The sequence below is a fragment of the Thermothelomyces heterothallicus genome, assembly GCF_042370625.1.
Source record: "Thermothelomyces heterothallicus CBS 202.75 unplaced genomic scaffold P884_scaffold_28, whole genome shotgun sequence".
Lineage (NCBI taxonomy): Eukaryota > Fungi > Ascomycota > Sordariomycetes > Sordariales > Chaetomiaceae > Thermothelomyces > Thermothelomyces heterothallicus.
In genome coordinates this window covers 393,015-420,160 of record NW_027192589.1, presented here as the reverse complement: position 1 = coordinate 420,160, position 27,146 = coordinate 393,015, and the positions used below count along the sequence as shown (strand labels likewise).

Below are 27,146 nucleotides of genomic sequence, written 5' to 3'. Positions count from 1 at the left end.
GGTAATGGACAACATGGGGTAATGGACAACATGGGGTAACTCTGGGATGGATATCCAAATGTTTGTGCCTGACTAGTAGGTAGTTTTGAATGTGGAGGGTTTTCATGAGCAATTTCTGACCTCTTGATCATGCAGAAACCGCCGCCGCGAACAACACTGGTTGCGAACCAGGCACGGAACCCTAGAGAATGAGTGTAAGTGATACACATGGCGAAAGGAAGGGAAGAAAAAAAAAGGGGGGGGGGGAATTGTGTGTGTAAGAATAAGATAAACGCTCAATTATCAAGCGGTAGCCTGGACTTCCCGGCGAACGCTCTTATGCCGAACTAGCCTCTAGTAAAGACCCTTAGACTCAGAATCGATCCTCCCTCAAGTAAGCTGCTTCCATTAACCCTATTAGCTTCAGCCTCTAGCGATGTATTGATTGATGATGCGCGTATGATCCCAAGCGTACCCCCAGAAGAGGAAGAATAATAACGACCTCTCCCATGCCAGCTCTCCCAGAGCCGTCACAGAGAACCTCGTACTTCCTTTTTTCTTAAAAAAAAAATCTGCCAATACGACGTCGACTCAGATCGGCGAGGCGTCCGCCTCGTCGTCCGCCTCCTGCTTGACAACCTCGGGCTCGGGCAGGGGGGCGCGCTCGTGGAACTCGGTGCGGGCCTTGATGGTCATGCGCGGGGCGTTGGCGCCCATGACCCAGTTCCACTCGCCGAGCATCCTGATCATCTCGTAGCCGACCTCGGCGGACCGGCCGAGGACCTGCTCCCAGTCGAGCGGCAGGGGCGCGCCGCGGCGGCCGCGGCTGAAGAGGTAGAAGAGCGCATGGGCGACGAGGAAGCGCCGCATGGGCGCGTCGGGCGTCGTGTGCTCGAAGATGTACGTGATGTCGTGCATGTCGGGCGACCGGTGCTCGTCCGCCCCCGACCCTTCGCCGTAGTAGGCGTACAACACGTCCAGCACCGCGTTCCGCACGCCCACGATGCCGAACTTGCCGCCTAGCACGTAGACGCCGAGGCTAGAAAAAGCAAGAGACGGAAAGAGCGAGAATGTCAGTGTGCGTGTGTGCGTGCGTGTGTGAAATCCTCTTTGTTGGGCAAGGTAGGTGTTGGAAGGGGAAACTCCAGTCAAGGAGACGTACTAGTCGCGGACGCTCACGGAGACGCCATCCGGGGGGAGGAAGCGGAAGTTGCGGGTTCCGCCCGAGGGCAGGAAGGCGGTGCCGTACAGCCAGCGGATGAAGAGAGCAAAGAGTCGGGGTTCGTCGTCCGGCAGCTTCATCTCGTCGTGGCCCTCCGAGAAGTAGTTCCTGAAGAAGTCAGACTGGCTGACGAGAAGCTTCTCGTGTACAACCCAGCGCTTCTCCTCCGGTCCGACGGTAATGGTAACGATGCGATCGGTGAGCCAGCTGGGTTGGGAAAAAAAAGAAGAAGAATTAGCTATCTCAGCCCCGGCTCTCACAATTCAGGTTCGGTTCCATCGAGTCGATTGCTGCCGCCTACCTGTCGAGACTTTGCAAATCCTGGGACGCGGATTGGGCGCCCATGGTGCGGCCAGACTGCGTACATTGGCTGCGGTCGGTCATTGCGAGAAAGACGGAAGGGAGAGCCAGCGACTGGAGCAAGGGAAGCGCAGAGAGGGGTGCGGGTGCCGAATAGACAACCAATATTTACCCGGCGATGTTGCTCCTAAGGGAACCAGTCGAGGAAAGAAATGTCGAGGAAAACGTCAAATGTGGCACCGTGAAGACTGTAGAGTAAGGATGTCGAATAATGATCACTCAGAGCTGGTCATCTCCGGGTGGGAGAGTGGGAAAAGGTAGAAGTGTAGAAGAAACAAAAGGCGGGAATGGAAGCCAAAGCAGAAGTGGAAGTGGGAAGAGCAATGGAGGGAAGGGAACCTTGAGAAGCAAAAACAGTAGCACACTTCCGGAAAACCCAATGGTTATGGGGCGAATGGTACGAAAGGACGCGATAGGGGTTCGGATGTTAGACGTGAGGACACGAGAATGGGCTGCGTATTGGCAGTTGGCAGTCACAGAGAAGGGATAAAACGCTGCAATATAGGCGAACATTGTAGCGGCAGGAAGCCGAGAGTGAGGAAGTCTCGAGAAACGAGGACCAGAGAACAAGACGGAATATATACCGCTCTCGGGAATGGACTTGAACATAGCACGCCGCACTTCGACCCGTTAAGGTGGAAGTGACGCTGGCTCAGGAGACAACGTGGTATCTCAACACCAGAGACATGACATCTGTGTAGAATAACCTCCGAAAGTTCCCGGTTCAGAGCTCTGATCACCATGTGCTTTCTTCGTGATGAGAATTTGAAGGAGGCCCGCGAGCTGCGATGCTTCCTTTAAGCCGCCACTGTCCTCTCACAGTCTGGGGGGAGTGACACGAACCATAGGAGGCCAGTAGCTATGGTTTAAAGGGCAATAAAAGAGGAATATGAGGGGTAGATAGATACCAACACTTCCGAACTCTAGCTACGATATACAGGTCAGGTGATAAGGAGTTCGGGAGCAATGTCTCCTTGTACATACATACATACCTTAACCCCATGTCCCCATGTGCCCATGTGAAGTGAGAGCCGCTTAAGACACTAACATTAAAAGACCATAGGGTAGGAGATGGTGGAAGCACTGCTCTTTTAGTTTACTGAGGAGACAAACGCACAAGCTCCAAGCCTTTTGTGTTCTCTTCTGGCGTTCTAGGAAGTCGATTCACTCCGCCGAGGCTCAGGGACACTCAACGCCATAAGACCTGATCAGGGGCTAAGTAAGTATCCATACACCTCATGCTGTTAACAGCCGCCGAGTAGTCGACTATTCGCTATTTATTTCTGTTTGCTCCAGACTTGACTGGAAACAAAACATCTAGGCCTGCCGATACGAGTCATAACTGCGGAGTCATCATCTACCCACCCACTGCAAAACCTGAAGGCCGTCATGGTCACAAGACAATACAAGGTTGATGCCGCTCACGATACAACCTGAACTGTCACCAAGAGGGGTGGGGCACTGCAATCAGAGCGAAGAGGCGCAACATGTCGCCATATTTCAATTCCCGTAACCAGAGCATCGCTTGCTTGCTTGCGCGCTTCAATATTGTGGCATACAAAAACGCCGCGCTGCCGCCAAAGCCGGAGCCGGGGGGATAAGCCAGGAAAAGCAGTTCGACACACCTCAAGTCACAGACACCATCCAACCATCCCACAACAGCTTTCGAACAGAGAATCCAGTCGCTCCATCAAAACACCTGCCACCTGGCCCAAACGAACCGAACCGACCCGACCGACCCGACCCGACAGTGGACATCAACACAACGCTTCGCACGCGCGCCCGCTCCCGAGTCCTGAATGCTGAACCAACCCCAGCGATCCCAGCTCCGAATAGGTGTGCAATAAGTGAAGCCTCCAGACAACCCAGGGACCCAAGCAAGCAAGATATGCGAACGTTTCCCCTTCCCGCCGGTAACCGTATCCGATATGCAGCTCCAAAAAAATCCAGACAAGAAAAAGAAAAGAAAAAAAATAAAAAAGGATATAAGGATGGGCGCCCCGTTCGCGGCTTGCCCACCATCAACCCATGATACAAGCGAAGCCAAAATGGAGGACTGGACATGAGAAGAAAAAGGGAAAATATCAACCCAACTCCTCATCCTGCCCCAGCCCCAAAACCGACCCGGAAATACCAGCTTTCTTTCCGAGATGTCCAACAACAACAACAACAACAAAGCCCGCACAATTGTCTTTGCCGCCCGCCCTACACCAGAGAGATAATCGCCCATGTAGTCCCTCAAAAGATCGAGAACACCCAGGCCGCGCGAAACAGACACCTCCCACCTATCCGCCGAGAAGTCGTTCTATATGTCGATATTCTTTTTTTCTTTGAAATCGTGGACCCGTGAACCGTTAGACTTTTGATCGTAACGATGAAAAAGTCGCCGCTTCCGTGATGATGAGAAAAGAGCACGCCCAAAACACCAAATGCATGGTATCAGAGAAACAAGCAAACCGAAGAACTCCGCCGCGAGACGCCGATGCAAAAATAAGCTGGCTTGACGAGAATGCAAAAACCGCCGAGAAACGCCCATTTCGTCGTAGTCGAAAAGGAAAAAAAGAAGCCGCAGTCCGCACCTTGAGAGGCGGGAACACCGTATCCGGAAGATTTGTTTTGCGAAACAGGTATCGATTATTCTCTCATTGCGCCGTCCGGAATCCCAACGTATTGTCGCTGCGAAGGAGGGAATGGTAATATGCCGATCAGAGTGTTTGTTTGTACAGGTGGGTTATCGTGAGGTTGCCAAGTCGAAGATCCAGTCGACCTCGGAAAACTTTTGTTCGTCACCCGCGCCTGCCAGAGGGTGGAAAAAAAATTCGATGCCTGCCAGCCTGGATGTCGGTGCCCGCCAAGATGAGCAACTGCGGAATGAGCGAATGCGCGCAGTGATTTTGCAAACGTAGTGCAACGGCGACGGCGGAATCAGGTAAGCCAAAGTGGTGTCTGGGCGTCACAGAAGCGAGACGTCGACCACTTTACCACCGTCGACCGACCGACTGCTGCATCCTGGCGGGCGACGCCGAGGGCGACGGGCTCGACACGGAGATGCCGGTAGCAGGGTTAACGATGGGGATGGCGTTGCGGGGACGGGTAGCAGAAGGCTGGTGGAGCTTCAAGGCCGATTGCTGAGTTTGATACGGCGGAGGAACAAAGGCTGGAGACGCCGAGTGCAGCATGAAGCCCGAGGCGACTTGGGTAGGCTGCTGGGTCGGCGAGCCCTGCGGCGAGTTACTCGCCAATGATGACCGCTCCGACGCAGAGCTGTGAATCGAGACGAGCTTTGACCCAGATGTCAGTCCGCTTGCCGTAGTGACTCGGGGGGAGGGGCACATGGGAGGACTCACATCGCTCTCAGTCAACAGGTTTGGGCAGAACTCCATGTCGTCTTCCAGGTCAAACGACCGCCCGGCCTCGAAGCGCATGCGGAAAGCCGAGAGATTCGCGGTGTCGGTAAGCTCCCTCATGCTCTTGATACCCCGAAACTGTTTCTGCTGATTCTGGGCAACGGATAGCCTCGGCGCCCTGCGATTCCGCCCTCCATGGTGGCTGTGTGAGACAGAGGCGGCTGCGGCCGGCGTCGGGTGCTGCTGGTGGGCATTGAAATGATAGAAGGTAGACATTATGATTGGCGAACCAACGGGGTGAAGCACCAGGACGTTGAAGTCGTCTTGACGGCTGGCCAGATGGTTGAAGCTGGAGCAAGTTGGCGTGGCGTGATTCCCAAGGATCAGATCGGACAAGGCGAAACAATAACAAACACCCGCCTTCTATGAGCTGAGATGCAACACGCGCTCTTTTTAGGTGGGACTGGGCTGGCGAAGGGTTCGTTAAGTTGTCGCTGGTGACTGTTGGGGCGATTTTGGAGGTTGGGGAAGCAATTTTGTGGTTGTATTTCGGTGGGACGTGGGGATGGGTTGTTCAAGGTAAAAAGTAAAGAAGAGGCGAGGGAAGGAGGGACAAGTCGGAGCGGGCGAAGGGTTGGACAGATGAAGGTGGTGGGGGCGCAACTAGGGTCGCGCTAATGCACGAACGAGGCAGGACCCCGGGCGAACACACTCACCTGCCACGGTCTGCCAATGCACTGAGGGGCTGGCCACTCCGGGTTGCGGGCTGGGTGGCGACTGCATCAGTAAGTGGATCTTACACTGTCGTTTATTGGACAGATGACCCACCACTAAGCCGAAAACGGGCTAGAATGCTGGACAAGCTGTCGTTGCAATTCGGGCCCAGTGCAGTTCACTAACATACAACCAGTGCCGGAAACGGCGTGGACAGTGCAGGCCCGCCCGCCCGTTCCTGGTTGGAGCTGCAAGCCGCTGTTGAGGCGCTGTTGCTGCAAAGCCGACAGGCCATCCTCTCGCTCCGCCGGGGCCCCCCTCCACAACCGTCGCCCGACGTGGCCGCGATAAGATGACGGGCTCCATCTTCATCGTCCAAGCGTGAGCGGCCAAGTCTCGCAGAACATCGGCACTGGTTCACGAGTGCCGGTGTCGACGTCTCTCGAGCCATCCCTCGCAATGCACGATGATTCCGCTATTTGAATGAAGGGTCCGGAGCTATACTTCAGAAATAATAACTACGAGATTGGCAGGTAGGGTACACTGCGATGCACTCGTTTCGCGCCTCCGAACGTAGCACCGATTCATCGATGATGAGAGCGGTGGAACCCGGACCCGTTGCCGCAAAAGCAAGCGGGCCCGGCCGGATGCTGTGAATGACGGTGTCACGGGCGGCAGCGCTGCACTCAGGCGCCGACCGATGCTGAAATTGGCGCTCCTGGGCCAATTGGGCCGCCGGGCGGCTCGAGGTGCAGATCAATCCAGCCGACCACCGGGCAGTCAAGCTTTCCATGCCGCCAGCAGTTGTGCGCCCGCAGGTCTTGACTGGCTATTCGTGCACTGCGAAAGACGCCGATGAAGTCATGAGCCACTAGGTTGTCTCGAACCATTCTAATACCTTGGTCCGTACTCCGTACGCCATGAAGAAATTGTTTACTATGCAACAACTATGACGGTATACATATACTGTATTTACATAGGTACCTACCTTACGTACCCACATGTGTACAAAACATACATGCCCACAAGCCAGATATGGCTGAGCTGGATTCAACCGTATCCTTTACGATCTGCTACAGCAAATTATTACACCAGCCGTACGGAGTAGATTACGTCGATACCTTTGGGCGATCGTGTTAAAAGGATCTAACTACAAAGCCGGCCGTAGCCCCATCTAGCGGCGATTGCCCTTTTTCGCCAAAATAACTACCACCATCCACGCAACCGACGAGGAGGATCATATCCGAAGCGATCAATAAGCGGTACTCCGTACTCCGCACGAATGAATTACTCGTAGTTGCTGTACCAAGCAGGAAGGAACCTTTACGTCTTGCCTAGGAGGCAGCCGATGCTCGGCTTGGCATGCGGGTCGCAAGTGTCTGATCGATCCGCCTTTTCCGTCGGCGAGCGATGTATAGCGAAGGAAACACTTGACCAGACACTCGGGCGAAACGTCTTCGTCGTCAGTTAGAGAAACATTACACACTCCGGAGCCGAAAAGTACAGAAAACCGCAAGTATTCCGTAGTGCCCTCTACTTAGTCCCGCAGAACGAGACGCAGAACAAGCCGCCAAGCCGTCGGGTGTGAGCCCTATCATCAAAATCGAAAGTAGCACCTCCCCACTCTCCCGAGACATCCCCATAGGTGGTGGGTGGGGTGACAAAAAGGGGTGGAATGTTTGTCGTGTTCATCGGTTTTGGCGGTCAACCCACCGGGATTACGCCCTCCGTAAGAACTGTCCTCGCCTATAACCCATCCCGTCAGGGCTGCGTTTCAACGCATCCACACGGGGATCAAGAGGATCAAGAGGTGCATGTCGACGTTTCGAGGTGAAGGAGGTGGTCGTGCAGTGTCGTGATCCGTAAAGGTACTACAGAGTGCAGTATTCGTGCCTGAAGCGGGGTACAAGATTCGAACATAAACACTAACAACGTACGTCCTATTTTAAGTTGTTAACAGTGACAGGATGAATATCATAGAGAGCCAATCATTAGTTATATGCGGAGCGCTCATCTCGCTCTGTTCCAGGCTTTGAGCATAGGTTATCAGCGTTAGAACCCGGAACGAATGGGAGGGGCATTGTGAGGGCTGAAACCTAAATGCCCGGCATCGTCTGCGCCCGCTCCCCCCCCCCCCCCCGGGGCCTCTTTGAACCATCCAAAACTTAAACATGTTTAGAGTCGTTTCGAGAGGAGGAGTAGAGGAGGAGCCTGCAGACCAACCTTTTTCGCCCAGCTCAATGCAGCTCTTGACGAAACAAGCAAGGCGAGGTCAGAGAGATAGACACCCTCTCTTGCCCTGTTTAAGGTCTGCCATTCGCCGGCTCTGCATCCTCTGCGTCGAATGCAACAGCAATGCATAGTTCGATCCGGCATGGCAGGCAGACAGGCACGTAGCTGCCGTGCTGCCTTGCAGACATAGGTAGTTAGTTCATTTCCTGAATGAAACTACCGTAGTGCGATTGCGATGAAACGATACGCTAGTGCTCTCGTGAGTTAACAAAAGCCTAGTTGCTTCCCTTTCCAAAGAAAGCAGCAACGTCTAGGGTCTAAGACGTTAGGTTTTGCGAGAATGTCTAACCTGGCCTCCGGCACGAGCGGATACGACGAGGCGAAAAAACCTTAAGCTCTGACAAACTTGATGTGCTCCGAGTCAATCAACGACTATAGATAGTGACCAGGCGGGACCGTCGTGGAGAAGCTCCGAGATGCTCTCGACCGTGCCGTCTTGGTCGAGGTAGCACTGTGCATCGAGGCCAAGAGAACGATCTCAGAATCGAGGCCCCGAGGCGCGGGCCACCGGGTGGCCGAAGCACTCGTTTCCACGCCCTCAACTCACAAGCTCTACAGTACGCTAAGGTAGGTACTCCATAGCAAGGCATCCAACTGCAGGGAGGAGTCACATTGCGCTGTGGGTGCACACTGGTGCACACTGCCACACACCGCTCTTTGCCGTTCCTATATGCTCGCTAGGCGAGCCCCCCGACAGTGGTGGCAGTGAGCGGGTGGTGGTGGTGGTGGTGGTGGCCGAAACCGACGCCATTTGGATGCCTGCAGCTTGCTTTTTCCCCAGATGACGATGCATTGTCAGACGGCGCAGCAAGCCCTGGAGGGTTGGCAAGGTTTGCAAGAGGGAAGGGGGAGCAAACAATTAATTTTCCCCCGCTGCATCTCCCTCGGACCGCATCTGCAGTTTCGCGTGCAACTAAGTACGGATTACATACCTTAACCTTGTTCGATAGAGAGCTGCAGCAAGGCGGGCTTAAGAGGTGACTCTGCCGTGCAAGGCTCGAGCGAACGAGGGTAATCTGCGAGTCTCGCCTGCTTCTCGACGTACACATTGCCTGGAAATGCAATTCCACAGCTGGATCGCTGAGTTGGTAATACCTTCAGGACGACGATTTTGGTGGGGGTCGGTTGCCATTCTCGGTCATCTCCATCGAATGGACCTCCACTAACGAAGCATTCTGTGGCTATTGCCGAGACCTTCTGCCGGCGGTCCGAAATAGACCGGCAAGTCCGCTATCTAACAAAGAAAAACTCGGTGAGGCATCGCGATTTCAGCTGAGAATTTTTTTTTTTTGATCTCGTGTGAGACTTTTCTGTTGAGAACGGAATCACGGGACGGGCAAGCTCAGTTTCATCTCACTTTTACCTTCAGGCAGACGAGTCAACCAGTCACCTGACCGATCTTACCTCGCCCCCGAGGTCAGGAGATCGGCCAACCGTGGAAATTAGTCTAGCAACGCTCATCCTTCGGCCGGTCTCTGTTTCGGGGCGACTTCTTAGCCGCTAAATCTAACTCGTCGGAAACAGGCGGCCTCGTCCGGACCTTGGCCCGGGCCGACCAGATCGGATTCAGGCCGTCTGCCGCGTTTTCCCTGTCACAAGTTTAGGTTCTGTACGGATTACTCGGTACCTGGTTTCTGTATCGGGCTTTGGCGGTAGGTGTGGGAGCATTCCGGCCGCGTTCCTGGAGACCGGGACACTCCAATGCTCTTACGGGTTTTAACCGTCTTCACGAAGTTCTTTTGTTTGCATCCTCGCTCGCTATCCTCGCTGTGTCGGTTCCTTCCTTCCGTCCCGAAGCAGTGGGCCGAAGGATACTCTTTACTCGAATAGACGTACACAGATGGACTGGACTTTTTTGTGGAAAGGAACACGGGGGGATTGGCGGAGGCGCTCGAGTTAGCTAGCCCTCGAGATTTCTAAGTCGAGAAGCACAATTCGGCGAAGGGGAACAGACTCGTAGTAAGCAATGACTCCTCGGCGATGGTACTCGTTCACGCTCAGGATAAAAGTAAAGCCCAATCACCATTAATGATGCGCAGCGGATCCGCCCATCTTACAACCGCCGAGGTGTTGCTGCTCGTGTTTGGTGGTGATGGTCCGCAGAAAGAGAGCGAAAAAGAGCGCGAGCCAAGCTGTTGTGTGAGTGACGTCATCACAGCTTGCCATGCCTTGTTGGACCCCTCGTGGAGTACTACAAAACAAACTGCCTTCAACCACAGTCTGTAGGTCATTGATATATCGGAACAGCTCAGGTTTCTCTTCTATTCTTAAATCCACTACCAGACCTCAATTGATCCTCACCTGCACAAACTGGGTCAGTCCTACCGAACCGTTTGCCCGAAAACAACCACCACAAAGCCACCACTTACAACACGAAAGAATCCTTGCCTCATCTCGCTCCCACACCAGAAAAGCAACAAGCAGAAAATCAACCACCATGTCTGCTCGCGCCCTTCTCACCACAGCCAATAAGGCGTTCCGTCCCTCCACCGTCTCCCTGACAAGCAGTACCGCGCGCCGGAGCCTCAGCCAGACGCCGCGCGCATTCCTCAAGGAGTCCGCCTCCAGTACGTTACAGAACCCCCAAGAGAGCAAGATTCAAATGAATCACCCACCCAGAAGCGGCAGCAGCTAACCAGGCAACCTCTCTTTGCGCGCGTCCGCAACCCCTCCCCCCCTCCCCTCCCAACAGTCGACCCCGATCCCGACAGCTTGGAGCGACACAAGCAGGATTCGCTCGAGAAGCAGAAGAGGGGCCAGGGCCACTGGAAGCCCGAGCTGGCTTCCGTCAGCGAGGAGATCGTCAAGGCGGACCGCTTGGGTCCCAGGGAGTCGGGCGCCGCGGCCATGAAGCGGCTGCAGGAGCAGACCAAGAACCGCGCCGAGGAGACGAGCAAGAACCGGACCAGCATGAGCGATGGTTTGTGATTTTCTCGCCCTATATGTTCTATATTCTCTCTCTTCTCTTTGATCCTTTTTTTTTCTCTCTGTCCCTCTTTGTCTCTCCCCTTCCTTCCATCTTCCCTACCTGTGGACGAGTTTGTTCCCAGTGGGATGAGGTTCGCATTGTCAACTAGATTGGCGGGGGATTTTCTTCTTTTTCTTTTCTTTTCTTTTCTTTTTTTTTTTTTGGCTGACGGTTTGCATTGCTTGAGCAGATTAGGTTTATGAAGGGTTGTAATCTACTACATACAACTAGAGAGAAACGGGGAGCCGGAAAGGAAAAGGGGAGTGACCCGATTGTACTGTATGTATATACTACATTTATCAGGAAAGGAAGGGGGACAAAGGCGCGGCAGGGAGTTTGTTCTGTTCAATTGCATCGAATTCATATCTGTAATGTCAGAGACCGAGACTCTAGGTATTGAGCCATTTTGCACGACCTTGTACTGTTTCTCTGAGACATTAAATATCAACGTTCTTCCGGTTGCCCTTTCACAGGAGCCACACAGCCCCCAGTTATCGAAGACCGGAGGCAAGTAGGTCCTCTTCCCAAGACGCCGCTGCTGCACCAGAACGTCGCCCGGTTATGGTACGCCTCCTATCCTACCAGACCGTGAAACCGTCTCAAAATCGACAAAATACCAAACATTACTTCAGGTTCACATCCCCCTACCCCGTCCCCTCCCTCTGCCCCTGCCCCTTCCTCTACCCCTCCCTCTCAGCCCTCCTCTGCCCCGGCTCGCCAGAGTCGGCCTCGCAGGTATATCTTCGTCATCCTCCGAGTCCGAATCACTCGGTTCCTGCGCGCCGGTCACACCGCCCTCCTCCTCATCAGATCCAGACGTCGACCCCGAGGGCGACGGCGACCCACCCTCTCCGTAACTGCTGTCCTCTTCCTCCTCGTCCAGGTCCCCGAGCCTAACGATGGTCGGACCAGAAGGGCCACGCGGCTGGGACGGCGGTGGAGATGGTTCGGGCTTGACACCAGGTTCGGGTTCATTTTCACCTTCTGACCCGGCGACGGATCCCTGTGGGGGGGATGTTGAGCGAGGTGCTTCCCGTGCGGCCATAGAGGAGGCGGGAGGCGGTGTGTCGGGTTTGCTCGGCGCAAAGGCGCCATCAGACTCTGGCAACATCTCGGGCTGGACGCGCGCGGTAGCAGACGAAGTTGGCGATGGCGACGGGCTGCCTGCCTCATCCGACACCACCTCTTCTTCCTCCGCGTTTGGATCAAAGTCTTCATCTTGCTCTCCGTTCTCGCGGTCCCTTCCACTTCGGGTCGCTTGCTCCTTTCCAGGTTTGGCCCTCTCCTCAGCGGCTGGTTGAGGCTGAGCCTCGTGAGTGCTGCTTCCTCTAGTATCATGTTTAGGAGATGTCAGCGGCGTGGCGCTCTCCAAATTTTCGCGCCGGCCGATCCTGAACTTCTTTCCCTTGGGCCGCATTTTGTCGGCCATAGACACCAAAGACTGAGACGGCAACTCGATAGTTATAGCCGACTTCTTCGCCGGAGCCTCTGGCGGCGGGTTACGCCGCGGACGGCCCCGTTTCCTTGGGCCGGTGGACGCCACAGGTTCATTCGGTGGTGTCGTCTCCGTGCGAATAATGACCTCGCCTGTTTCGTCGAGCGCGTCAAGTTGTTGGGCGAGCTGGGCATCGAGGTCCGCGTCGTCCTCAGCTTCAGGCTCGGCGTCAAGGGAAGGGCGCGCTCGAGGGGGGCGGCCACGCCGCCTCGCTGGCTTTTCCGGCTCGGGAACTGGAGGAGCATTGCTCTGCGCTCCCGATACGTCCGACTTCCGCGGTCGGCCCCGCTTCTTAGGGGGGCCAGCTAAGCCGGAGTCTTGGGCGGCTGATGTGGCACCGCTGGTCATTGTGAAGATGGCCGCCGACGCCAGGTCGAGGGGATCCTTGTTGGCGTCCTCGGGTCTGTAACTCGCAATGCCCTCCAGTGCCCTCGGCGAGCGGGGAACGACAATTTCGTTGAACTCCTCTTCGCCGTTTTCGTCGTCCTTATACCCGATCTTGGGTCGGGCATGCCTGAGAGCAGGTCGGTTGGGGGAATAGGCGCGTGGTTTCTGAACCTCAGCTGTTTCTTCCGCTGCTTCGACCGACTCAGCCCTCGTTTGTTGTGGAGCCTCTGCCGGCGCCTCAGACTGAACCGGCCTAGCCTCTTGGTCTTCTATGGGAACATCATTCACAGTCCTATCGCCGTCGAACAAAGCCGGATCCATATTGCTCAGGGCAATTTCCTGCTCATCTCGTTGGGGCTCCGGGCCGAGCTTGGGCCTCTTCCTATGATGAGACCGTGGTACTTGGAAGTCCGGATCGTCATCACCTTCCTGTCTAGCCCGTCGCTTCGCGATTCGAATTTGCTTCCTAAAATACTCCGACATCTCCGGCTGATCGTCGACCAACAACATACTATCGGCCGAGGGCGCTTGATATGGATCGAAAAGAATCTTGTCAGGACTGTCGTCCTGTTCGTAATAACCCATTCCGAGCATTCGTTCCCGGCCAAGCACGGAGGGGTCTGGGTATGAGGACTGATCCTCAGCCACGACCATGGACATGTCAGCAACTTCGGCGGGCGGAACTCCATGGTCCCCATTCTGCTGATGATGTCCATCAGGCGCTCCCGGAGCCGCGATATAGTCTCCCACGGGCGTCGGGCCGGAAGCTTGCGTTCCGTCTTGATGAGAGAACCCGTTGGCAACTGGTTGCTGCATGGCGGCATCCAGGGTTTCTGCAAGTGCACCGTCGGGTAGGGCAGGAATCTGATTGGCGAGCTCTGCTTGCTTCGCCTTCTCGGCTTCAGCCGCCTGTTGTAGCCTCTGCATCCGCTTGCTCGACAGGCTTCGACTTTCGTCACCGACGCTCTTGAGCCACATCAGATTGTGGACACGGAAGTCGACCAAGGTCTCGACGCTGCGGTCGTCTGCGATCCGCCGGGTGTCGTGTCCGAGTAAGGTGGTCTTGGGAATGTAAGGAACGCCGTTTCCAGCTCGACGGCAGGCGGCGCAGTTGCAGATCTTGAGGCATTTGGGACACTGCCAATGCTCGTTCTGCATCACATCCTGGGGCATCAAGTCGAAGGCCCTGTAGAGCACACCATAGCAGTACGCGTCGGTGCATCCCTCGTTGGAGCAGAAGGCCAACTTGTAGGTGTAGTCCTTGTGCTGACAGACGTGACAGCGGTACACGTCGCCCTTCTTTGCCTTTCTCTTTCTCCTCTTCTTCACTGGCCTACCATTGTCATCAACCTCGACGTCCGACTCCTCACGCTCGGATGGCTCTTTGACTTGAGTGATATCCTTCCAGGGCCGCATCCGAAGTTGCTCCTGGCAAATCTGGGCAACTGACTTTTTACCGGACCTCTTTCTAGCGAGCTCTAGCGGAAGGGGCGAGCTTTCCAAGTTGATGTAGCCGTCGTTCTTGATGATCAAAGCTCGCCAAGTCTCGTACCGGTCAACTAGGTACGACCAGCGCCACTGCTCGCACCAGCTGAGGTTGGAAACGCAGAAGCACGAGCGGCCCATGGCATAGCACTCCATACAAATGTCATACGTGTCCTCGTCTCCGTTGACTAGCTGGCGTACGCAGTGCTTGCATGTCAAGAAGCGGTTGAAGATGTTTGCTCGGCAGTAGGAGCAGGTGATGTTGGAGTCGTACTCGATATACTCGACCTCCTTCTCCCTGGTGGCGAACATCTCGTCGATCAGGATCCTAGTGTATAGCTGGAAGAGTGCCTTGAAATCGGCCGCCATCTGCTTCATCCGGGTCGAGTTCTTGATGAGATCTTGGCCGAACCCGAGCAAGCCGATGTCGGCTGTCTTTTCCATTTCCACCATCTCCTTGTAGTACTTCTCGAGCGTATAGAAGATGATGGCCTTGTTCTTGTACTGCTCATCCCGGCAGACAAGTCTCGCCTTCGGCAGGGCCTCGCTCAGCGCCAGCTGCAGCGTCTCGACCGTGGTCCGATTCCAGGCGACCTTGATGGTCCTGGTGCCGCGGTTCCAGACCTGATGGGGAGCCAGGGGAGGGACGAGGATGAAATCACCAACCTTCTGCTCCACGATATAGACGGGAAATGTCGCCTTCTTCCAAGCGTTGATCTGGGCGAAATGCTTCTCGATTTCGATATCGTGACCCAACATGGACAGAAAGTACTCCCGTACTACTTCGCGGTCTTTGGTCTCGGTCATGAACCATATCGAGCTCCCCGGTTTCTCCCCGTTCTCGTCGCCTGACGCGTCCACCATGATATTCTGGCCCAGGCTGGCGCACATTTCCCGGTGCGCAGGGGTGTAGGTGCCTTCGTGGCCGACATAGCACATGAGGTTTTGGGCGCGCATCTCCTCGGGCAGGCTGCTCATCAGGTCACCGGCAGGTGCGATAGATCGTCCCTCCTGGAAGATGTCCATGTCGGAATCCCCCCGGGCTTTGCCGGCCCGTTCGTCGATGCTCTCGTTCATGTAGAACAGGTTGGGCGGGATGATACGCTGAAGGTACTGCTGCCACTCGGGGGGGCAGTCCATGTCTTTCAGATAGAGTCGTTGCCGTCGCTCATCGCGAAAATTGGTTGGCGTCCACTGGTTCGTGAGAATCTTCATTGACCGTAGGTAATGACCTAGTGTCATCGGAATGTCGGTTTGGCCCGTTAGATCCCGGACATTCTCGGCTGCTCCATCGTTAGCTGGCACGCCCACCCACTACAGCAGACACAAATTGATGGCTGCACACGTTTCTTGTTGTATGTGCGCTCCAACCACTCCGCGCTGAAAAGCGACCTGGGCAACCGGTCGTTCCATTTCTCGATAACCAGCGGCTTCCCGCCATGGACGACATGGAGGAACACCAGCCTTTCGAATTCCTGTGGTCCGATGTTGCGGATCTGAGCAGCCGAGACTCGCAAGACCCAATGGAAGTTGGGGGTCCTCTCGACAAGAGCGTGCAAGTCGAGATCAGGCGGGATAGGGTCGAACTTTGCCTGCGGATGTTGAGCGGTCCGCATGGTGACGGTTCGCGCGGGGCGCAACAGCGCGCCGGTCAAGGGGATCGAGAAATATCAGATGGCGGCAATTCGAAAACAAAGTTCGGCTTGGTCACTTTGCATTTTGTAGCGAGTGCCGTCGCACGTTGCGACGGTCAAAGAGGCATTGGTTGGCATACGGCACTTGCGGGGAGGAATGCGCGGTGCCTTCCAAAAGGCTGGCTAGGTAGAGCGTGGAATCGCGTTGTGAAAGAAAGTCGAGGAGAATGGCCAATGGAAAGACGCCAGCGCGGAAGGGCAGCCAATCAAAACACGGAGGAGTGATTAGAGCTCTGAACGGGGCCGAAATTTGCTGACAAGAAGTTCGAACCCAGAGCAACCACAGTCCAGAATTGTACGGTTTACATGTGAATATCAAGTGAAATTAGCACCCAAGTTTCTCTCTGTCTCGAAGCCAAAAGGCAGAATGGAATAAAACAGGCTGCTAGCTCTAAGGTTAGGGCTCGCTTTAGTCCAAAGGAGCGGGTTCAATCGCAATTAGCGTCACCTTTCCCAACCATAAACTTGCGTAGGGGTTGACCGAGGTGAGTGGTTCTGCTCCTTTTTTATGACTCGCGAGATGAGCAAGTAGGACTGAAGAAGCCAAAAAAAAAAAAAAAAAAAAAAAAAAAAAGGAGTGTATTGGGGGAAGCCAGGGCACACTTTCAAAACAGAGGCATCGGGACAGGCGCCATGATGTCAGCCTGCCGAATGCGTCTCGCGCTGCCATTGCGGCGCGCGTTTTCTTCCCAGACAGCAAATGCTCACAAGCCATGGCGCCCATCATCATCATTACCCTCATCGACTCGGGGGTCTCGGTGCCTCTCGACTCCTCGGCGACTCGCGCTCGACCTTTACACGGGCTCATCCTCCTCCCCGCGCGCACTGGTCGCCTACCACACCAGTACCAGACTCCTCTCGACGGCAACGACTGACCCTTCCGATCCCATCCCCGGCCCGGAATACAGGCCTCCGCAGACCGGCCTCCTCTCCCTCCTCCCGCGCTCGTGGGTCCCCTACGCCGAGCTCATCCGCCTCGACAAGCCGACGGGGTCCTACTACCTCTTCTTCCCCTGCCTCTTCTCGACCCTCCTCGCGGCCCCGCTCGCGGCGCCCGTGACGCCGCCGCCGACGGTGCTCGGCACGTCCCTCCTCTTCCTGGCCGGCGCCGTCGTGATGCGCGGCGCGGGCTGCACCATCAACGACCTCTGGGACCGAAACCTGGACCCGCACGTGGCGCGCACGCGGCTGCGCCCGATCGCGCGGGGCGCCGTCACGCCCTTCCGGGGCCTCGTCTTCACCGGCGCGCAGCTGCTCGCGGGGCTAGCCATCCTGCTGCAGTTCCCGCCCGCGTGCTTCTTCTACGCCACGCCCAGCCTGCTCCTCGTCGCCACCTACCCGCTGGCCAAGCGCATCACGTACTACCCGCAGCTCGTCCTCGGCCTGACCTTCTCCTGGGGCGCCATCATGGGCTTCCCCGCCCTGGGCGTCGACCTGCTGCACAACGGGGCGGCGCAGGCCGCGGCCGCGCTGCTGTACTCGTCCAACGTCGCGTGGACGGTGCTGTACGACATGATCTATGCGCACATGGATATCAAGGACGACGCCAAGGCGGGCATCAAGAGCATCGCGCTCAAGCATGACAAGGAGACGAAGCAGGTGCTCACGGGCCTGGCGCTCACGCAGGTTGCCTTGCTGGCCGGCGCGGGCATCGCGGCGGGCGCCGGTCCGGCCTTCTTCGTCGGGAGCTGCGGAGGCGCCCTGGTTACGCTCGGCGTCATGATCAAGAGGGTCAACCTCAAGAGCGTCAAGGACTGCTGGTGGTGGTTCGTCAACGGCTGCTGGATCACGGGCGGCGTCATCACCCTGGGACTGGCGGCCGATTACCTTGTACGATATGCTGAGAGCGACGGTGAGGAGTCGGCGTGATTGTATTGGGGGGCCCTGTTCGATGGGGCCTGTCTGGTAGATCCTCATGTACCATAAACTTTGTTTAGAAGATAAATCCAGCGCCAAGACCCGCGCTGAACACCCAGCATTACATGACGCCGTTGCCAAACATGCAAGCATCTGCTGTTTCGGCTTGATGATCTCTTATTTTCGGACCATGTCTACCGTAAGTGCCCAGATTCCCCAACCTGGTGGAATGCCAATGTAAGAATGCCTCGCAGACTCCTCATGCCGAACTGACGCCATTTTTTTTCGTGCGCTCCGCATTTATGACCTGGGCTTCTCCTTCTTCTCCTTCCAGAGAGCGAGCAGACCGACACCAGAGACCTTGACAACTGGTAGGGGTTAGCGACCGCCGCGCAACGTTACATTAAGAGGGATGAACGAACCCTTGAAGCGGACACCAGGAATATCACCCTTGGCCTTGCCCTTACGACCGAAACCGGCGAGGAGGACCTCGTCGTTCTCGTCGACGAAGTTCAAGCAACCATCGTTGGGGACTAGGAGAATGTCAGCGTTTAGGCATTTAGAACCGGACTCCGTGGCTTTCGCAGCCTCGTCCTCGCATGATCGGATCGGGGAGTCGTACCGAAAGCGGTGACCTTCTTGCCGTTCTTGATGAGCTGAACCCTGACACACTTGCGAATGGCCTATATATACCACCACCGGTTGGTTAGCCTGCTGAATCTCCGGACTCGGAATCGTGCAGAATCGTCTTCGGCGAGATTGACGTACAGAGTTGGGCTGCTTGGCTTCAACGCCAACCTTCTCAAGAACGATACCCTTGGCGTGGGACGAACCACCGAACGGGCTACCTCCATGTCAGTCCCTGCTGAATTGGTTTCTTCGGCTCATCCGTCGATCGCTGCGAACCTGGACTTATAAGCGGTGCCGAGCGCACGCTTCTTGTAGGACAAATCAGCCCACCGCTGCTCACGGCGGTTGTTGCGCAGCTTGCGGGCCGCGTTGAGACCACGAGGCTTTCCACCGGACATGTTTGCTGCAAAACCGCAAAGTTAGAGACCGCAAGCGAACAGAGGGAGCCGATATGGGTCGCAATGGCGATGCTGGGGATGTGACGTACCGACTTGTTGATGATCGCGGGCTCTGGGTGTGGTTCGTGATCTGGGAAGTTCGCGGATGCCGGTTTTTTGGCGGACGGCGAGTTTCACGGTAGGGCGAAAACCCTAGCCTCCGGATTGGGTAAGCCTGTCCCGCCTCAGGCCACGAGCCCCCACACATGTGGCGGTAGTGTAGTACTAGGTAAGCGAGGATTGACTGGCCAGTGCGCCTTGTTCGCTTTACTGGCCGGCGCGCCCCTTCGATTGCATATCTGAAGATTACGCAGTAACTAACTCTATACTGCATACCTTACGCCTGTTAATACTTCGTTCAAACGGTTACAACACCTACCGCGCAAGGCAGCTAGCCGTTGCAGAACGGCACGAGCAACAAAACCTCAACCCGTGTTCTCCCTTGAACAACGATTTGTAGTCTCCTACGCACAGTCAAAGATGTAGCAGAAATGTCACACATTTTAAAAGCAAAGTCCAAGGCTCGCGACCCTCTTCAGCACCCCTCGGGCTCCCCTGTCTCCCCACTCGGCGCTTCAGGGCCACCAGGTGCCCGGCCCCCATCCTCCTCTGCATCGCCATTCACGTCGAAAAGCGCAGGAGGGAGAAACGGAGGAGCGGGAGGAGAGGGCACGGCCAACGACGCCTCCACGACCCCGCAAGCCGGCTCCTCCCGCCCGAGCACGGGGGCGGCGGCGCCGGGCGGCCTGAACTTCAACCTCTCCGTTCCCGTCCCGGTGCGCTCGGTGCCCTCCTTCCACAGCAGGGAGTCGACCCGGACGACGACGGACCGCACCGACGCGCTGTGGGCGGAGATGCAGGCCACCCTCGAGGCGGTGGAGCTCTCTGCGGGCGGCACCACCACCACCACTGCCACCACTGCCTCCGCGGCGGCGGCGACGGGCAGCGCGCGCGTCTTCGGCCCGGACCACGAGCGCAAGCTGGACGAGCTGCGGGCCGCGCAGATCGCGCTTGCGCAGGCGTGGGCCAGAAGCGAGGCGGACGAGGCGATCGAGACCACCGCCGGCGCGGGGGCCGGCTGCGGTTCGGTCGCTGGCGGTAAGGCGGGTGAGGTCGGCGCCGGTGTGTCGGAGGGGAGGCGGAGCGTGGTCACGGATGCGGGCGCGGGCGGGGGCGGCGCGGGGGGAAGAAGTACGGTCGGGACGGGGAGTGCTGCGAGACCTGGTAGCAGCGGGCTTGGGATGGCCGGTGCTGGGGGAGGAGGGCAAGGGAGAGAGATGGAGGAAGAGACTGAGGTAGATATCCTATTGGCGAGGAAGCGGAGGGAGGCAAATGATCGATATTTTCAGAGAGTAAGTCGGGGGGTGCTGGATGTGGTTGCCAAGTTGGAGGATGTCGCGATCGCTATGCGCGCTGTTGAACAGGAAAGCAAGGAGCTTTGGGGGGACGGAGACGAAAGCGTCCAGCAGAGCGCCAAGACTTGACAGAGACATCACCAGGGATTGATTCATTGGGGGCTATGTGTGGCATGGGGACCAGAGCGGTGTCCTCTGATATCCCCGAGTTGTTCTCGGGTTCACTGGAACTTTGCATTGCTACGGCGTTGGGAGACGCACGGAGTTCAGTGTTTGGGTTTGTCGCCGTCTTTTCGCCCGATGCGTTTCGTGGTGTCAGTACTTTGCGGCTTGCACAAAACTGACTTGGTTCTGCGCGAGGGTCTGGGCTTGTGTGCCAACTGAACCTCCTCGGTGAGCAGAAACTTGTTTGAGGGATAGCTTCCAGTGACCCGGTAGGTGCGGATTCCATTTGGAATAATGTGCACGTGTCACTCCAGGTTAGGTGTATCGAGTGACAAATCACGGCCCGAGACAAATTTTGTCAATACAAACACCGCAGCCGTCTCGGACGAGCCAGCTGTACGGGTTTAGACTACAAATAACGGAGGTACACAACTTTGTCTGTCCCAAGTTACTCTGCAGCATGTGAAGATTGTACTATGTAGTACTGTGGTACGGGCGGGAGCTAGTGTACGAAGCACACTCTTGCAGAAATGCTGAAGCTGAGCTGAGCCTGTCTGCCACATGCTGTGGGGCTTCCCCAACGCCCCGCTCACAGCCTTTCACCCGGTTTGCCGCTCGGCTCGCAGGGTGCTATGATGCGCACCCTAGCTCGCCCCAAGGGACCTCGGCGGACCGGACGGGAGCTGCAACGTTAGACAGACAGAGCCGTGTCTGAATGAGAGGGAGCAGGAAGAGCAACGGGGCGGAAAGAGTGCAGGGAGGATATGAGCCAGCGTCACGTAAAGCCCAATGTTCCGGAAATTCTAATTAGAATAAGTAAAAAGAGTTGAAAATGAAGAAAGAAAAAGCAAAAGTCCCGATGCGGTGCAATGGAAGGAACGAACCTTGGTTCTGCGAGTGAGGATGGGGAGTTGAAGTACGGAGTGTGGCCGATAACTAGGTTGATGCATTGGCATACCAATCGTACCGAAGGTACCACTTAGTCAGTTAACTACAGCAGGTGAACTCCGGGCAGGTGCAACATCCTGGCTCGTTCGGCGAATGTCGCAACCCACTCACTCCCTTGCGCTGGGCCTGTCCCCCTGCGATTCGGGCTAAAAAAGCCGTCCGCGTTAACGGCCAAGGACTGGGTATATTCGTAACTAACCGGCGAATCCCATCAAAATTTCGGGAGCCAGCCTCTTGATCTGGAGTGCACACCCTCCGCTTCTCAACCTTCGCGTGGTCAATTGCGCTCCAACCTTTTCTCCTAGCTCCTCCTCCGTCTCTCGCAAATCCGTCTTTTTTTGCCCGGTTTCGTTTTCCTGCTTGATCAACACCAGCCGATACCGGACAAGATGGGATACCTCGACGACGAAGTCAAACGCCTTCAAGGCATCATTGCCAACATCGAGAGCCGGGTGCAGGCCCTGGAGAACAAGCAGTTTGGCGCTAGCCAAACGAAGACGGCGGAGGAGATTCGCATGATCCTCATCGGCCCTCCCGGTGCCGGTATGTGAGCCCACGTGGCCGCGATGACGGCCGCCCAAAGCGCGCGAATAATTGCACTCACACGGCTCAGGAAAGGGGACGCAGGCGCCCAAGATCAAGGAGAAGTTTAACTGCTGCCACCTGGTAAGCCAATTGGGTGTTTTCCGCACCGCTGCGAGAGACTTGTTACCGCTAATCGCTTCTCGTAACAAACCACCAGGCGACGGGCGACATGCTGCGGTCCCAAGTTGCTAAGAAGACGCCTCTCGGCCGGGAAGCCAAGAAGATCATGGATGCCGGCGGCCTTGTCAGCGACGACATCGTCATTGGCATGATCAAGGAGGAGCTAGACAACAACAAGGAGTGCAAGGGCGGGTACGTTGGTTTTGCTGCATGTTGGTGACAGACATGCGATGTGCGCTGACAGCTCTTCTTTTCCTTTCCCGCCCTCCCTCAGCTTCATTCTCGACGGCTTCCCGCGCACCGTCCCGCAAGCCGAAGGCCTCGACAAGATGCTGCGCGAGCGCAACCAGGAGCTGCAGCACGCCATCGAGCTCAAGATTGACGACGAGCTGCTGGTCTCCCGCATCACCGGCCGCCTTGTCCACCCTGCCAGCGGGCGCAGCTACCACACCACCTTCAACCCGCCCAAGGTGCCCATGACCGATGACATTACCGGCGAGCCGCTGATCCAGCGCAGCGACGACAACGCCGAAGCCCTCAAGAAGCGCCTGGCCACCTACCACAAGCAGACCGCTCCGGTCGTCGATTACTACAAGAAGACGGGTATCTGGCAGGCCGTTGACGCCGCCCAGCCGCCCAATCAGGTGTGGAACAGCCTGCTGGCCATCTTCGACGGCGACAAGGCGAAGGCCAAGTCTGCCGGCAGTGGCATCCTGAACAGGCTCGCGTCTAGCTCGTAGATGGGCGGCGCGGGTACGGACTGGGCTGGGGACGGGGGCGGAACCGAGACGAAACGGGACGGCAGGGATCAGAGGCGGCGGGACCTCGACATGCTGCTTTAGTTTGGTCGCGGTTGACGGGAGGTATTTCGGACGAGCGGAGAATCTCCACGACCGGTTGATAGGCCGGAATGGAGGGGGACGAATTCCGGATGTCGTCTCCGTCTCCCAACCACATCCGATGGACGGACTTCTTGCACGTGCCGTCGAAAGGAAAGGAGTTGCGGAATATCGGCATATATACCCAGTGTCGGCCGTGACGAATCTCAAGGCGGGATCTGCCGGCATGGCGGGCTTCGTGTGAATGAAGTCTTGTACTCTAACACACTGTAGAAATGCTTAACCTATTACTACACCTGCTTTGAAGAGTGCATTCCGGCTCCCTGTCAAAATGGCCAATTTTCATCATCGCAAAATGCCGCTTTCAGCAACATGCGCTCTTCCTAACCATTCTCCATATATGTGCAAGCGAGCGCTTGGCGTTGTGGTAAAGTGGTCATTGAGCGGAACGAACATTTCATACCTGAAGTAGGCCCTCCCTGTCCGTTCAGAGACAACCCGATATCCGAGGGTATACACGAAGGGCTCACAGTGAGTAAGGAAACTGCCGGGCGAACGCTAGAAGCGTGTTGAGAATTTTACTGATTGGGATACCTGACAGGACGGGATTGACGATTTCATGAGGCACTCGAGATTCGCCTCTATCCACTGCTTCTAATCCGTACAAACCGAAGGATGATATCGTGGCAACCAGAAAAATGAAAGGCCCCATTGCCGACTTCTCTCGTAGCTCTCTCCAGCCAGTCACCAAATTCGCAATTGATCGGCCCCTTGATTCGGGCACACAGTCACTTTCTGAGGCAGAAACAGCTCGGAACAAGGAGGCTGATTATGATCTATCTATTCAAGGGGTATATCTAAGAAGGATGTGTAGGAAATACGCGGGTTCAAAGCGAACCAGCGAGCTCATGTCGTAAAGTTGCCGCCATCAACAACAAAGGTAGAAGAACCATCTACCCCTTCCTCCTCTCCTCCTCCTGCAGTATACTCTAGAGAGAAGTATGCAAACCAAGCTCGGTGTGTGTGACTCTAAAGAACTGGACCGGGCAGAGAATCAACAAAACGCAAAACCCTTTCCCAACACTACGCAATATACATAGCGCCGTCAGTCGTCGTCGTCGTCATTGTCCAGCAATGAACAACAACTACGCCTCACTCAGTACGACGACTACGACGACTACGACGACTCTGACGAGCCGCCAGTCTCACCTCTCCCGCAAAAAGACCCACGCCCACGCTATGCTCAGCAAAGACCAGAACAGCCTGCCGGCGCGCCCGCCCGCCCACGAGAAGGAGATGTAGAGCACAAAGAGGCAACCGCGCCGCAAATGAAGAAGCTGCTAACACTCCGGATACCACTATCTCCTCGGCGTAGCTAAAGAGTCGAACACATAACGAATCAGCATGGCCGGTTCAAAATCATTGCTCCGCATCAAGGGCGTGATAAAGGAAGAAGAGAAGAGGTGAGGAGGCTGAAAAAAAAAAAAAAGGGGGGGGGGGGGTTCAGTGATGCGCTGCTTACCGTTGACCATCTGCCTCTGCTTGTTCAACCAGCTCCGAGGTGCGTCGTGCCTCCTCTGCAGTACGACGTGGTTGCTCTGCAGACGGCTGGTGAGGTCGTACCACGCGCTGGTGATCATGGCGTTCTCGCGCTGCAGGTTCTTGATGATCTGGTCCGTAGCAGCCTGCGGCGAGAAGAAGGTTAGTCCGCCGGCGATGGTCACGTACGTTAACACGAGGAGGCAATTGAATCGTACCTTGTGCGCGGCGAATGCGCCACCGCTCTCTGCGAGCTTGAGCCGCCGTTGGAGGTCGTACTTTTCCTGCTCCGATTTCTCCAATTGCTGTCGGGATAGTCCATTAACATCTTGATCATACGCAGAATGCCGAAACCGATAACGACTGGAACGATGAAGGGTCATGCCCGACACCCTGGAGTACAAGGGTGGAAAGAAGAGGGGGTACGGGAAGCTGCTGGGGCAATCAGGATGCTCTGGCACGCAACAGTCTCCCGAGCCAGCCTTCCCTTCTGCACCACGTCCTCTCTTTCTCGGGCTTGATTTCCTCGCAACCAAGAGGCACGCAGGATGGCGGGGTTGGCCGCCACACCGCCTTGTTAGGGAAGCTCGTCCCCAAGAAGGAGGCCATATATGGTGAATCTAAGGTCGGGACCACGCCGTTACTCACCTCGATCTTCTGCTTCAGCGCAGCCCTGAGCTTCTCGATCTTCTCCGCGTCTTCCTTCTTGCCCTTGGCCCGGGAAGACTCGCCCTGGGCACCGTGAGACTGGTCGGCGGCGGACGAAGCAAGCGCGTCGTCCAACCTCTTCTGGACCTTATCCTTGGACACCAACGCTCCCATGAGCTGGTCCTTCATCTGCTCGAGCTCAAACGCCCGCTGGGCGAGCTGCTTGCGCGTGGCCTCGAGCTCGGTCCGCAGCGACTCGGAGATGAGTTCGTCCGACGACTTGAGCGCGGCGAGGGCGGCCGTCTGATCTTGGCCGATGGCGTCGACTGTGAGCATGGCAAAGCCTTGGTCAGCATCCGGATCACGTTGAAGGTAAGAAGCATGCTCGCAGAATCCTTGCAACATACGGTCTGTCTTGAGGCGGAGCAGCTCCCGCTCGCGGTCGGCAGCCTCGCGCTCGAGCTCTTGCATACGCTTGCGGGCCTTTTCGAGGTCGCGCGTGGTGTCGAGCAGGTTCCTACGCATATTGATAAAGGCGGAATCCCTGAAGTAGTTTGGCATCAGCAAGTGCAGGCTGGGGTTTGCGCCCAAGAGGGCGTTGACGACAAATACTAACCCTTCGCCGCAGGCATTATCGACCAGCGCGTTGATCTGTTCCTGGGCCACGGCGTGCTTCTCCATGGCATCTGTGCACTGCAGGCGGTAGTGGTCTACCTTCTGGTTTGCGATGCTGAGCTCGTTGCGGAGCCTCTCGTTCTCCGAGGCCACGGCCATGTTGTTGCGCAACAGGCTGTTTTCGGCCTTGAGGCGTTGGACCTCGAGGCGGAGGGCGACGGCGGGATCTGAGCTGGTCTCAAGCTCCTGCTCGAGGCTGAGATTCGTGGCCGACATGCCCGGGCTCTCGGAGCCTGGCTGGGGGATGTCGCCGAGTTGAAGTTGCTCCTGGAGCTCTCTGATGGTGCTCTCATCGAGTTGCCGTTTCGACTCGAGATACTCGACCCTCCTCTTCAGCTCTTCGTTGGCATCCTGCAGGACGTTCTTGGACTGGAGCGTGTAGATGATCTCCTGTTCGTTGTTGCTCAGGACCCTGACCTTCTCCTCGATCTCCTTCTGCAGCCTCCTGTTCTGCGCCTTGACCTCCTCAAAGTCCCGAAGGTCCTGCTCCAGCTGTTGTATTTGCTCGTCCAGAACACGGTTTCGTTGCTGGATGGCGGTAAGGTCTTGGGCTTTCTTCTTGTAATTCTCCAGACCTTTGATCAGTTGCTGCTGCTGTCTCGTCTCGTGCTCGAGGACTGTGACCTTGTCTTCCAGGTCTTTGACCCTCTCAGCCTTGACCCGCAGAGCCTCGTTCTCCTTCTCGAGTCTCGTGGAGCGTTTGATCTCTTTCTCCAGCAGATCTTCCAGCCGGTCGATCTCGGCCATCTTCTCGCGAATCTCGTTCCGCAGATCCTTGATGGCGGAGGTGGCGTCGGAGCCCCTGGCTCTTTTGAGAGCCGTGAGCTCATCTTGGGCGAGCTTCAGATCCTTCAGTACGGCCTCTCGGCTTCCGATAAGCTTGTCCAGGCGGGACTGCAAATCGGCATTCTGCTTCTTGAGACTGTCGACCTTGCCCTTCATCTGCTCCAGCTCTTCGTCCATGAGCTCCGGATCCCTAAAAGCGTGAATATCAATGTTGGTGTCGACGGCCTCGTCCTCTCGTGTTTCTTCCTCCTCCTCCTTTCCCTCCCTGTCCGTTCGCAGTTCGGTCTTTTGGTTGATGATCTTGGCAATCTCGCTCTGGGTCTGGCTGTCGAGGGTGAGGATTTTGGGGACGTATGTTCGCGAGAGCGAGCCCATGCAGGCGGCCGTGAGGAAGGCCGAGAGGAACTCGCACAGAGCATTGTCGGTTGGGTTCTCGGCAATGGCCCGGAATTCCGAGGGCGACGGGGCGAGAAGGGGGTTGTCGGCGCGAAGAAAGCGTGCCAGACCACGGTAGACGGTCTCAAGATTCTGGCGATTGTCGTGCTCGGACTGCGGATTCAGGATGAGGCTGGAGGAGTGAAATTCGGGAGCGAGCATTTGCTCGAGGATCTCGCCGAGG

At 56.4% G+C, this 27,146-nt stretch overlaps 8 protein-coding genes across 8 annotated transcripts; 4 read left to right on the top strand and 4 right to left on the bottom strand.

The window, feature by feature from the left end:
* Positions 1 to 501: 501 nt before the first annotated feature.
* On the bottom strand, positions 502 to 1,676 carry P884DRAFT_315103 (uncharacterized protein). Its single transcript, XM_069445255.1, has 3 exons — positions 1,503 to 1,676; positions 1,142 to 1,408; positions 502 to 1,018 (listed from the first exon to the last, which is right to left on the bottom strand). The coding sequence occupies exons 1-3, from the start codon at positions 1,583 to 1,585 to the stop codon at positions 571 to 573; spliced, it is 798 nt and encodes a 265-aa protein (XP_069294528.1). The 5' UTR covers positions 1,586 to 1,676; the 3' UTR covers positions 502 to 570.
* Positions 1,677 to 4,539: 2,863 nt separating this feature from the next.
* On the bottom strand, positions 4,540 to 5,184 carry P884DRAFT_209342 (uncharacterized protein; the record flags this gene model as incomplete). Its single annotated transcript, XM_069438931.1, has 2 exons — positions 4,540 to 4,842; positions 4,909 to 5,184. The coding sequence occupies 2 exons, from the start codon at positions 5,182 to 5,184 to the stop codon at positions 4,540 to 4,542; spliced, it is 579 nt and encodes a 192-aa protein (XP_069294527.1).
* Positions 5,185 to 10,351: 5,167 nt separating this feature from the next.
* Positions 10,352 to 10,842, top strand: P884DRAFT_302688 (uncharacterized protein; the record flags this gene model as incomplete). The annotated part of the gene is made up of 2 exons (XM_069444966.1): positions 10,352 to 10,481; positions 10,607 to 10,842. The coding sequence occupies 2 exons, from the start codon at positions 10,352 to 10,354 to the stop codon at positions 10,840 to 10,842; spliced, it is 366 nt and encodes a 121-aa protein (XP_069294526.1).
* A 733-nt stretch (positions 10,843 to 11,575) lies between these two features.
* P884DRAFT_332200 (uncharacterized protein) lies at positions 11,576 to 16,049 on the bottom strand (the record flags this gene model as incomplete). The annotated part of the gene is made up of 3 exons (XM_069445768.1): positions 15,595 to 16,049; positions 11,651 to 15,532; positions 11,576 to 11,586 (listed from the first exon to the last, which is right to left on the bottom strand). The coding sequence occupies exons 1-3, from the start codon at positions 15,863 to 15,865 to the stop codon at positions 11,576 to 11,578; spliced, it is 4,164 nt and encodes a 1,387-aa protein (XP_069294525.1). The 5' UTR covers positions 15,866 to 16,049.
* Positions 16,050 to 16,223: 174 nt separating this feature from the next.
* On the top strand, positions 16,224 to 17,834 carry P884DRAFT_230721 (UbiA prenyltransferase family-domain-containing protein). Its single transcript, XM_069439801.1, has 2 exons — positions 16,224 to 16,428; positions 16,519 to 17,834. The coding sequence occupies exon 2, from the start codon at positions 16,577 to 16,579 to the stop codon at positions 17,810 to 17,812; it is 1,236 nt and encodes a 411-aa protein (XP_069294524.1). The 5' UTR covers positions 16,224 to 16,428; positions 16,519 to 16,576; the 3' UTR covers positions 17,813 to 17,834.
* Positions 17,835 to 17,836: 2 nt separating this feature from the next.
* P884DRAFT_230716 (40S ribosomal protein uS12) lies at positions 17,837 to 18,989 on the bottom strand. Its single transcript, XM_069439800.1, has 6 exons — positions 18,918 to 18,989; positions 18,707 to 18,833; positions 18,569 to 18,644; positions 18,423 to 18,483; positions 18,223 to 18,333; positions 17,837 to 18,168 (listed from the first exon to the last, which is right to left on the bottom strand). Exons 2-6 carry the CDS (start codon positions 18,826 to 18,828, stop codon positions 18,101 to 18,103), a joined length of 438 nt encoding a protein of 145 aa, XP_069294523.1. The 5' UTR covers positions 18,829 to 18,833; positions 18,918 to 18,989; the 3' UTR covers positions 17,837 to 18,100.
* Positions 18,990 to 19,239: 250 nt separating this feature from the next.
* P884DRAFT_230715 (uncharacterized protein) lies at positions 19,240 to 20,774 on the top strand. Its single transcript, XM_069439799.1, has one exon. It carries the CDS (start codon positions 19,359 to 19,361, stop codon positions 20,349 to 20,351), a length of 993 nt encoding a protein of 330 aa, XP_069294522.1. The 5' UTR covers positions 19,240 to 19,358; the 3' UTR covers positions 20,352 to 20,774.
* A 931-nt stretch (positions 20,775 to 21,705) lies between these two features.
* On the top strand, positions 21,706 to 23,216 carry P884DRAFT_230714 (adenylate kinase-domain-containing protein). The gene is made up of 4 exons (XM_069439798.1): positions 21,706 to 21,878; positions 21,949 to 22,001; positions 22,078 to 22,232; positions 22,315 to 23,216. Exons 1-4 carry the CDS (start codon positions 21,725 to 21,727, stop codon positions 22,778 to 22,780), a joined length of 828 nt encoding a protein of 275 aa, XP_069294521.1. The 5' UTR covers positions 21,706 to 21,724; the 3' UTR covers positions 22,781 to 23,216.
* Positions 23,217 to 27,146: the final 3,930 nt, after the last annotated feature.

What these genes read in the sequence shown, in the direction of transcription:
- P884DRAFT_315103 (XM_069445255.1), bottom strand. Translation starts at nt 1,585, where the DNA reads ATGACCGACCGCAGCCAATGTACGCAGTCTGGCCGCACCATGGGCGCC. An exon ending in GATTTGCAAAGTCTCGACAG is followed by an intron (nt 1,409 to 1,502) that starts GTAGGCGGCAGC and finishes TTCCCAACCCAG; the next exon opens with CTGGCTCACCGATCGCATCG. An exon ending in TCCGTGAGCGTCCGCGACTA is followed by an intron (nt 1,019 to 1,141) that starts GTACGTCTCCTT and finishes TGCTTTTTCTAG; the next exon opens with CCTCGGCGTCTACGTGCTAG.
- P884DRAFT_230721 (XM_069439801.1), top strand. Translation starts at nt 16,577, where the DNA reads ATGATGTCAGCCTGCCGAATGCGTCTCGCGCTGCCATTGCGGCGCGCG.
- P884DRAFT_230716 (XM_069439800.1), bottom strand. Translation starts at nt 18,828, where the DNA reads ATGTCCGGTGGAAAGCCTCGTGGTCTCAACGCGGCCCGCAAGCTGCGC. An exon ending in GGCACCGCTTATAAGTCCAG is followed by an intron (nt 18,645 to 18,706) that starts GTTCGCAGCGAT and finishes ACATGGAGGTAG; the next exon opens with CCCGTTCGGTGGTTCGTCCC. An exon ending in CAAGAAGGTCACCGCTTTCG is followed by an intron (nt 18,334 to 18,422) that starts GTACGACTCCCC and finishes ACATTCTCCTAG; the next exon opens with TCCCCAACGATGGTTGCTTG.
- P884DRAFT_230715 (XM_069439799.1), top strand. Translation starts at nt 19,359, where the DNA reads ATGTCACACATTTTAAAAGCAAAGTCCAAGGCTCGCGACCCTCTTCAG.
- P884DRAFT_230714 (XM_069439798.1), top strand. Translation starts at nt 21,725, where the DNA reads ATGGGATACCTCGACGACGAAGTCAAACGCCTTCAAGGCATCATTGCC. An exon ending in CATCGGCCCTCCCGGTGCCG is followed by an intron (nt 21,879 to 21,948) that starts GTATGTGAGCCC and finishes CACACGGCTCAG; the next exon opens with GAAAGGGGACGCAGGCGCCC. An exon ending in AGTTTAACTGCTGCCACCTG is followed by an intron (nt 22,002 to 22,077) that starts GTAAGCCAATTG and finishes ACAAACCACCAG; the next exon opens with GCGACGGGCGACATGCTGCG.